The 10,328-nt window shown below is 58.4% G+C and overlaps 1 protein-coding gene across 7 annotated transcripts in view; it reads right to left on the bottom strand.

Moving 5' to 3' along the window:
- The window catches only part of SZT2 (SZT2 subunit of KICSTOR complex), a 77,319-nt gene that overhangs the window by 11,421 nt on the left and 55,570 nt on the right, over positions 1–10,328 (bottom strand). For all 7 annotated transcript variants that reach the window (XM_032794297.2, XM_032794330.2, XM_032794306.2 and 4 more), the window contains 9 exons: positions 8,677–8,865; positions 8,197–8,379; positions 7,766–7,941; positions 7,390–7,556; positions 6,995–7,092; positions 6,260–6,392; positions 5,951–6,078; positions 3,412–3,533; positions 2,703–2,885 (listed from right to left, as the gene is read on the bottom strand). In XM_032794297.2, the coding sequence (XP_032650188.1) occupies positions 2,703–2,885; positions 3,412–3,533; positions 5,951–6,078; positions 6,260–6,392; positions 6,995–7,092; positions 7,390–7,556; positions 7,766–7,941; positions 8,197–8,379; positions 8,677–8,865 (1,379 nt within the window). The remainder of the gene's footprint in view (positions 1–2,702; positions 2,886–3,411; positions 3,534–5,950; positions 6,079–6,259; positions 6,393–6,994; positions 7,093–7,389; positions 7,557–7,765; positions 7,942–8,196; positions 8,380–8,676; positions 8,866–10,328) is intronic.

Raw genomic sequence — 10,328 nt, 5'->3', positions numbered from 1 at the left:
TGAGCACTCCTGAATTTTGAGGTGTTCAAATCTGGAAGGCAGGTGCTAGATTCCCTTTCTGAATATTAGCTAAATCTGGAAAGGAAAAGTCAAATTCTGCTTCTATGGCTCAGAAGTGGAAATCCTCCTACATGCCTGATACTGTAACTAAAGCTGCTCGGGTAGAGAGCCTCACCTCCCTTACTCTTCATTTTAAATTCTAGTGGGATCCACATACCTCCCTTGCTAGGCTTCAGATAGAGACGGGCACTGTCCATTTAGTCCCCCCAATTCCTTCTTTGGGGGCTGCAAGGTGAGGTCACACCAGTATCCCTAATCCAGTCTGGAGATGTCTTCTGAAGGGAATATCTGGGCCAAAGCCTTCTACTCCTTGGGCACACTTGTTCTCCATTCACAGTGCCACCCCGCTCTAGCAGTGAGTTCTCCATTCACAGCAAGCTGCAGCATGAGGTTTCAGGTACCATACTCCCTCCCCCTCCCTTTCCCATTGACCATGGCCAAGGGAATGCTGGGAAATGTAGTTCTTTCCCTGCTCCAGGGCTGGCTCTATAGGCAGGGAGCTAACCAAGGAACTACATCTCCCAGGGCCCCCTGTTGGTTTTCAGCTCCCAGGCTAGATCCCTGCCAGCTGCTGCCCCTGAGAATGGACTGCCCCAAGCAGCTGCTTGCTTTGCTGGTGCCTAGAGCCACCTCTGCCTCCCACTTTCATGCTTTTGGCCCCTGCTGGTGTGATAATTTTACTCTAACTGTAAGTAAGTGAAAGTTCATAAGAACCAGTTGGTGGGAAAAGGTGCCAAAGGCAGACGCACTGAATTAGTCTCAACGAAAGGGCCTCCGGATAGAACTCGAGGACTGCGTTAAGGTCACGCATGGTGAACAAGAACAGGGTGGGATCAGAAATCAGTGGACCAAAATTGGTATGTTGGATGTTAGGTCTAATTGTTGACCAAAATAATGAGGAAAAGAGCTATTCCACCCATCGCTCCCTTCAGCAGGGTCTCAAAAAGAAAAAAAAAAAACGTGTGATGGAATGCACCCTGGATTCACATTAGTGTAGTCATCTGTGTAGGGAACAGGCCTGGCGAGATATCACTTGAAAACTAATAACTTGCTGGTCAGTAATATCATGGTGAAATGCATGTGGCAACATGACATGTAAAAGTATGAACATGAGTTGGAATCATGACTGATGTGTGTTTCCTAGACAAATCTGAGGAATGGGACAAGTTGAAGCTTCTAGCCAAGTGTCACCGAAGTTGATGGGCGATCACTAAAGCTGCGAGTTCGTCACGGAAGTAACAGAATCCATGACTTCCTGGGACTGCTGGGACTCCTGCAGCGATCAGTACAGCTGATCCGGGGGCCACCTGAGCAGTTCTGACTGCCCCTGGGTCAGCCACACTGGCTGCTGCTGGGGCAGTCTCAGGTCACGCCACCCCAGCAGGAATTTCGGTGTGGGAGGAGGCTCAGGGGTGGGGCAGGAGGTTGGGGTGAGGGCTCTGGCTGGCGCTTACCTCGGGAGACTCCCCGGAAGTGGCGACATGTCCCTCCCTCGGCTACTAGGAACGGAGGCGCAGCCAGGTGGCTCCATGCACTGCCTCCGCCTGCAGGCGCTGCTCCCACAGGCTGCAGTTTCTGGCCAATGGGCGCCACGAAGCCAGTGCACAGAAATCCCTGGCCATGCCTTGCCTAGGAGCTAAGGGACATGTCACTGCTTCCAGAGAGCTGCTTGGAGTCAGGTAGGAACACTGCCAGCCTCGCCAACGCCCCCCAGCAACAGCGGGGATCCCCCCCCCGAGCTCCCAAGATTTAGTCAGGGGTATATTAGTACAAGTAATGGACAGGTCACAGGACACGAATGTTTGTTTACTGCCAGTGACCTGACCATGACCTTTACTAAAAATACCTGTGACTAAAACTTAGCCTTAGCCATCACCTCTCAAGCAGTCATTCTTTCTTCCTGACCCCCTTCCCTGCCAAACAGATTCTGCATCTTAGCAAACAGCATGAAACCTCTTTCCCACCAGACTCCATGTCTCCTTTCTCTGAACCCGAAAGATCTTTATCTAGGGGTCACTCTCCGGAAAATGAACTTCAAAGGGAGACTGACCTATAAAGGTGAGGGACAAAACCACCTCAAGTTCGTTCTCTCTCTTCACGTAAGAGAGCAGAAAGAGCCACCGACCTTAGGAGCAGAGCCTGACCTGAAACTTGGTCAGCATCGCTACTGAAAACCTGTGGTAAGAATTTCACCTTGAACCAAGGCTAGTTTAAGGTTAGAATATGCTTTATCTATTTCTCTTGTAACCACTTGTGACTTAATCCGATCTTCTGTTGTTAAAGACACTGGTTTTATTCCTTAATCAAAATTAGTCCCATGCTGTGAGCTCTGTGGGTAGCTCCACTGCAGGCGGCAAGCTGCTCTATGTTGTTCCCGTGCAGGAACAAGGGACCTATCTGCACAGCTCAGAATAGCACATACATTTCTGCAGGGGAATTCAGGACTGGGAGTGTGTTGGGGTCACCTGACAGGTAGTAACCAAGGCTACTGGGAGCCAGTGTGTGCCTTGCGTTTGCGGACAGGCTCTGGGTCAGAACTGCCGAACAGAACTGTGGCTGTATACAGACACTCGTGGTGACCTGTGAGTGGCCCAGGTGGGCGCTACAGCAGTAAAGCATTGTGGGGCTGGCAGTGCCATTACCTGCTTGCTGTCCTCATGCCAGGGAGTGTCCAGGTAGCAGTAGTGGTGGAAGAGCCCCAGTTTCTGGCTGAGGAGGCAATGCACGATGTGGGAGCGGGCATTCTGCCACTGCAGCAGGCGGGTGAGTGAGCTGTTCAAGGAGCTGCCCAGGTCCGGGGACCAGTTGTAGGTGTAGAGCATCAGCTAGAGGGGAAGGGAGCTGGTGAGTGCTCTGCTGGAAGGGGAGGGGGGAAGACGGCAACAACTGAGCCATGGCCAGGCCGCTGTCATTCAAGAGCCTATGGGCTGCTGCTGCTACATCCCCAGCCGACTTCCCCTACAGGATGGATGGGGGGCACAGCACCACCTCAGCGCCCAGCCGATCACCATGGTGATGTGTCCTGGTGTTCACACCTGCTCTGCAGCATGAGGGCCCAGAGCTGCTGACTGCAAGGCGCCTGGGAGCACAGGCTGGCCCTGGGCCCTTGGGAACAATGGCCGTTATCAGCATGCCCATCCAGACGGGGTGGCAGCACCAGGCCACAGAAAGACCATGGGGTTTGCCGTGCAAGGGCAGACAGGGAGGCAGCTGCCCAGCACTGCCCTGGCTCAGCTGCCTGCTGTGCCCCACCCCACTGTTACACAGGGCCCTGTGAGGAGCCAGGCCAGGCTGCCCTCAACCACAGGCCTGCCCGGAGAGGCTGCAGGGCCAGGCTGGATTTGTGCCCACCTTCTTGTCGAGGATCTCCAGGAGAAGGAATCTCTGCCGTGGGGCCAGTGAGGGGCTGGAGTTGGAGGCCTTCTCAGTCAAGCTCAGCTCCACGGCCTCGAAGTGCTGGAGCCCCTTGTGGGCTGAAAGAGACCAGAGAGAACCACTAAGTGCCTTCCCGCTGATCACTGCCTGCACCCTGTAGGGAGGCATCGGCAGGAACCTGGGTGCCACAGGCCCCTTCTCCTTGGGAAGGAAGCCCATGATAGCAACTAGCCAGGACCCAGCTTGAGCGTATCAGCGCTGCAGCCTGCCAAGACGCAGCTGGCCAGGAGGGCTGCACCTTAAGTTCCAGCCTAATCCCCAACCACACGTGCCAGCCCACGCCCCACCCTTAGCACTGAGATCCCAGAGCGACTTGGCAAAGTTGCCCCAGGCCCATGCTGGGCTGCAGTGTTCTGTGCCCATGTCTGATACCCATTCCGCTCCCAGAGGTGGGTACATTTCAGTGGGTATGTAGGGAACGACCAAACGTTGAGTGCTACCAAGCTGTAAGGAGCACTCCCCTTGTGCTCCCCAGCCCTGTCTGCCAGGCCGGTCCCCAAAGCAGCATGATACTGACCAGCCACTAAGGAGCAGCATAGCCCAGACATGCCTGAACGAAGGGCCCGTGATGCTGCCATGCCAAGTCCAGGGTGGAGCGAAGGCCCCCTCCCCTCATCCAGTCCTGAGCCAAAGATGGGCCCAGGGGCACATCCCTGACTCCTGGCAGGGCTAAGGCTGAGAGCTCAGGCAAGACAGGAGCAGGGCTCGGGTCAGGCTGGCACCATGCAGCAGGGTCTGTGAGGAGGAGGAATGGGCCTGGCCTTCCCTTCTCCCACACAGCTCTCATTTGCCACTCTCAGCTTGTAGGAAAACCTCAATGCCTTGACGCCTGTGCAGTTGCTGCGGAAAGAGGTCTGCACAGCGCAAAGGGGTTAGTGCCTCTGCCTGCGATAATCACGGAGACATCAGCATTGCTCATTAATTTCACCCCCGGTGTGAGCGGGTCACAGACCTGAGAAATTTACTGCAGGTGCCCACATTCTGGAGCCACGAGTGAATGGCGCTGGGAAGCCGTTTTATTTTTCCCCAGCCAAGGTGCCAGGCCCAGGGACATGTGCACACCCCACCCTGGGGAACCCAGGGCAGCTTTGAGCGCTGCGCATTCCCGTGTGCGACATCTGCCACAAGCAGCGCCAGGCTGGCAGACACTCGTCATCGGCGCTTATTTTGTGGGTGTGGCTTGGAAGAGTGCTCTGCAAGAGTGAAGGTGTGCAGCTGCAAAGTGCCCAGCCTGTGCCTGGAGCCCACCCTGACGGCTGGAGAAGAGCTGATGGCAAAATGTGCTCAGGCCACCGTACGGGCACTGGGCTTGGCCCTTCTCGGGAAGCAGATGTTCCTGACTAGAAATCACATCAGGCCTCACCTGCCCTGGCTCCATCAGGGTCTTGGGCACATGATGGGAGAGTCAAACCCTTCCCGAAGAGCTTTCCTGCAGAGTGCATGAGCTGAACACCAGTGTTGGCAGCTTCAACCCTGGGTGCTGGTATGGTCAGAGCCCCAAAGCTCTGCAGCCAGCCAGAAACCAGGCCTGAATTTTAATGGGAAGGACTGGAACCGGGGTGCACATACACCCACCCACTCACTGAGCAGCAGCCCCCCATGATTCTCTCAGCGGAGGATGAAGTTCTGATAGAGCCAATGCTGGAGGAGTTCCTCTTGCTGCTCTTCACATTCTGCTTAGCACTAGCTCTGAGCCTGTCTCGCTGGCACCTCACTCCCCTCCCTTTGCCCCACATGGGGACTAAGGGCAGAATCCCCACGGAAGGCCAACCAGGGTGGGCATCATCTGAGCCAGCTAACCACTCTGATGAAGGAGCAGCATGTCTGGGACCAGCACAGCGTGTTCTCCAGGGGCACTAGGATGTCCCTCCCTGCAGTCTCTATAGGACCGGTCTGTGAGGAGGAGGAATGGGCCTGGCCTTCCCTTCTCCATACGGCGCACCACTCACAGGAAAAAAGCACCTCCCCCCCCACTCCCGCTGTGCTGAGAGATTCCGGCAAAGCAGAGACAGGATAAAACTCAGGGGGTCCTGGCCCAGGAGTTACCCTCTGCTTAGCCACTGCACATTGCTCTGGGCTGGAGCAGCCACCTGGTGCCGGCCTGAGGGGCGCATGGCACAGCCTGCACCACACGCATTGCCTGGAGCGTGTCACAGAGCAATGGCTCCTCCTGGAGGATGTGCCACGTGGCGTGTTCAGTGTGACACAGGCAGACTGGGAGAGGGGAACTGCTCTTTGGGGTAGAGCCTGTACTGCCCAAGCCTGAGTCCCACTTGGGGTGAGACAAGTCAGACAGGGGCCACGAGCAAGTCTGAGAACAAATGCCTTGTGGGCATGGAGCTGGGCACAAGAAGTTTCTGCCTGGGCACCTGCCCTCTCCCAACACTGCTTGCTTGGGGCCCCCTTGGCAGCCCCCCTAGGTCCACAGAATGCCTGCACTCGGCCCCGCACTCACCCTGCTCAGTTTTGTAGCGCCACTGGTGGAAGTTGCGTCCCAGCAGGATGAAATGTCTGATGGCTGCAGGCCGAGGACTGGAGCTCTGATGGGGGTTATATGGAAGGAAGGTGGCACCCTGAGGGCAGCTGCAGGAGAGAGCACCACACAGAGCATTGGCCGCCAGGAGCTGCCCCATGCAATACCTGCCAGGTGCAACAGGGAGCCTGGCAGCGACCCCCAACCCTATCTCCCAGCCGAGCTCAGGGCAGCCGATTCCTTGGGCCCTTCTCCCAAGCCCACAGCCGATCCCCCCGGCGCGACACTCACCAGTGCTGCTGGAACACCTTGACAGTGGTGTCGCTCGCCAGGGCCGTGACCAAGCTCACCACCTCCTCCAGGATGGAGGAGAGCAGGAAGCGGGAGACGATCTCCACCGAGCACTGCTGCACCGAAGGACACCCTGCCCCACCCAAGAGAAGCGGCATGAGCCACAGACATATCCAGCTACAAAAGCAGCCTGCTGGGTTCTCAGAGAGTGTTCTTAAGTACCCTAGTGGGGATGCGCTTGGCAGAGCCAGAGGGCATGGACTGGGAGGAGCTGCGAGGATCTCAGACAGGTATTCCAAAGGCACAGTTCTCCTCTGTGGAGCTGGACAGTGCCCGAATCTCCAGCCCACTGTGTGGGGCCTGTGCTCCGGACTCTCTCCTCCGGCAGGAGCCCTGTGGCTGCAGACGCCTAGCAGATTCTCCAATATCGAGCCCTCCCGATGGGCTAGGGGGAGTGACCAGGTCTCCCAGGCTGATGTGTGCAGCACTAGGCACTGGCTGGCCAGTGCAGGCCCATTGGTCGGAGGCCGTGTTACTGCTTATGCCATACCCCAGGCACATGGTGCCTTTACGGAAACAAACAGCACCTACATGCTGGGTTAGAGGCACAGGGCAGGGTCAGTGTGGGCCAGAGGAAGGAATGGTTACACACGGATTACTGGCAAAGCTTCAGGGAGAAGAGCCTCATTCCAGCCCCATCCTCGGAGGCAGGAGAGATGGGCCCGTGGTACATACCCAGCCGACTCATGAACGCCATCCACTGCTGGCAGGTCTGACTGAAGAGCGGGTGCATGGTGCCCACCTCCCCTTCCTGGAGCTGGCAGACTTGGCGCCTGTGGGGGCAGGGCACTAGTTATGCAGCCGAGGCCAGAGACGGACGTCAGGGGCAGTGCAAAGCAGAAGCTAGAGGGATGAGTGAATGTGGTGCCTGCCCGCCCCCGGCACATATGATGTCTGGCCACTCCTTGTCCATGCGCAATACCCGTGTGGGTCACCACAAGCCTCGGGCCCAGTGGGCCAAAGCCCCCTTGCTCAGAGTCCTGTCACGCACACAGCAGCAGCAGCAGCCAGGGCAGCCAGATGTGGTGTGGGGCACGGCCGGCCGCGCAGGAAGCGCCGGGGGCACTTGCCTCTGGGCCTGCTCCAGCTCGGCCGTGGCGGAAGCACGCTCCTGGCTCAGATGCTGCTTGACGCTCTCTGTCTTGTGGCGGCGCCGGGTGCGAATCTCCTCTGGCCGCTCCAGCACGATGTCGTCAGTGGTTTTGGGGCTGCCCAGCTCCGAGGAGTCGGCTTTACTCTGGAGGGAGGGGGCAAAGAAGGGCAAAGCTCTGACCTCCCCTTGCCCACCCATCCCAGCTGACTTCCAGCTGTAGGCCCAACCCCCTCCCCTCCCACTGCCAAACCAACATAGCCAGCTCATCCCTTCCCAGGCCCCGCTGTGACCCCAGCCCCGGGGCAGGGCTCAGTCTGAGCACCCCGCTATAGCCCACATCCCTCTGACAGTACCAGCATGTCCCAGAAGCTCCGGCGCCCCATCTTGTTTGTGGGTGTGACTGGCTCGCCAGAGCTAGAGCTGGAGGCTGAGGTGAAGTGCAGAGGGGGTGGGGGCACTCTACTGGCACCAGCACTGCCCGCAGGAAGAGCCAGCCCCCTGGTCTCCGACATGGTCCTCCTGAGGCCTCCTGCAGACAGAGTGCACATCAAAACCTGGGCAGAGGCTGTGGACCCAGCGCCGGAGCAGCCTCCCCATGGAACCAGATTTCCCTGGCCAGGGGGAAGGGGCCAGTCTTCCACTGGCTCCTGGGCTGGGGCCCATCCCGCCCCCTTGGGCTCCAGGACACAGCTGGCTGGGGGTCCTGGCCCCACAGCTGCCTGTGGCGAGAAGACCCAGAAGAGACCCCACAGCCAGATGGCAGCAATCCTGTCCCAGAGCTTACCCCCACTGCCTAGCTCCTCCAGCGGGCAGGCGGCCTCCATGCAGAGTGGGGCCGGCAGCACTCGGAACTCCATGACTGCGTCGCACAGGGCATGGCGCACGGCGCTGCGCAGCTTCTCGGACAGCTGCAGGGGGCTGATGTTCCCTTTCTCCCAGACATCCAAGCGCACCAGGGTGCAGGCAGCTGTGGGAAGAGGGTAGTCACCAGGGCTGCATGGCCCCTGCAGAGGGATGATACCGCCCCCACCCCGCAAGCTCAGACACCCACTGCTATACGATGTCCTCTCCCCTGGGCACAGCAGGCCCTCCTCAGCTCCAGCAAGCCATCCTGGGGACATGGCTGGATGGGCTCCCCACCCAGCCCCCCCGCAGAGCCTTGAGCCCACTGTCCACGGTGCCCAGAGCTCCCCCATCAGGCTGCAGCTCCTGCCCAGGCTCAGTGGCAGGGATTTGTTCCAGTACAGAACATGCGCACTCTCACCTGGTTTGAGGGTGCCAGGTTCAGCATGGTGCCTGCTGACTGCAGTGAGGCTCTCGAAGTCTGCATCCTGCAGCAGGTCTGTGCCAGGAAGGGACGGGGGCAGCTTCAGGGAACTAGACCGTTCCCAGTGCGCCAGTGAGAGGGGGCTGCCATGCTCATCCACGAATGACAGAGCAATGCATGCAATTCCTGCAGGAGAGGAGAGCCCGAATGACTGTGTGTCAACCCTGCACTGGACACCCCCAGCCCACAAAGACTCTGGGCCCTTGCCGAGAGCTGCCACTGCAGCCAGTGCCCACAGCCAACAGGGGAATGCCACCCCTAGCATGCAGCTAGGTCTGTCCTGCTGCCGCTCTAGCATTCCGACACTTATACAGCTGCACATGAGTGCCTGGTGCAGACTGACAGGGTCCCTGGCCTGGGGGAGCAGAGGGGATGGGCTGCAGATGCTCACATGATGCCTGGAGGTGGTGTGTGTGGGTCATGTACCCATCATGCTGCATTTGTATTGTTGGCTTGGTGCAAGGAGTCCACTATGCCGCCCTCAAACCACCCCTTTCCCCCAAATGCTGCACCAGCTCCCCCCTGCCCTTCAGTGTGCTCCTGGATGTCCCCGCAGCATTCTGGCTAGGACATGCCCTCCCCACTCCTGGGGTACGGCTCTGGTGTCCTTGCTCCTCTCCAGGCCAACATCCAACACTCATCAGTAGCCCCCTTTGGGCCAGCACAGTGATGCAGGACCTGTAGCTCCTGGTGGTGATGCTGGGAAGGCCCCAGGCCTGCAGCCTCACTCTGAAGAGCTGAGCCTTAGCCTGGGGTTTTACCCCCTCAGGGACTCACCCTGCAGGGGCAGACAGAGTGAGGGGCTCAGGGCATAAAGCAGTTAGTTCTTTGTATGGCAGAAGCCAGACCCTCCATCGGCCCCACTGTGCCACACACAGCCAGAGGCCTCGTCCCCAGGGGTCTGCAGTCTCCATCGGGACAAGGGGCACCTGCGGGAGGGGGAGGGAGAGGGAGACAGCAGCAGCTACAAGAGCAGGTGACACAGCCCAGCCCTGGGACCATAACTCAGCCACCCAACCCCACACTGTGCTTCCCAGTGCAGCTCTCCGAACATCCAGAGCGGCAGCACCACGCTTATTTTGTGGACAGCAGCCCATGCAGGAAGCGCCGGTGCAGGAAAGGAGGCCAAGAGCACTGTGTCCACTGCATACATCGTCCTGTGTGGGGTCCCCACCCTGTTGTGTCTCTGGACATGGAGCTGGCTTCCCATGGGCCACCAGGAGGGCCTTGGCAACTGGGAGAGGGTGCAGGGAAGTTGGCTGGGTAAGGACAAGATCTCTCCTAGGGGCAGTATACGCAAGGTGGCCCAAGAACCTGCACTTAAGGGCACTGAGACAGGCAAAAAGCAACAGAGTCCTGGGGCACCTTATAGACTAACAGACATACTGGAGCATGAGCTTTCGTGGGTGAATATCCACTTCGTCAGACCTATTCACCCACGAAAGCTCATGCTCCAATACGTCTGTTAGTCTACAAGGTGCCACAGGACTCTCTGTTGCTTTTTACAGACCCAGACTATCAAGGCTACCCCTCTGATACTTGAGGCAGGCAAGTCACCACACAGCTGCTGGCACGTGAACGCACGCAGG

This window comes from Chelonoidis abingdonii, chromosome 7 (genome assembly GCF_003597395.2).
Source record: "Chelonoidis abingdonii isolate Lonesome George chromosome 7, CheloAbing_2.0, whole genome shotgun sequence".
Lineage (NCBI taxonomy): Eukaryota > Metazoa > Chordata > Testudines > Testudinidae > Chelonoidis > Chelonoidis abingdonii.
Note: the sequence above shows the minus strand (reverse complement) of the source record. Positions and strands in the feature narration are given on the sequence as shown.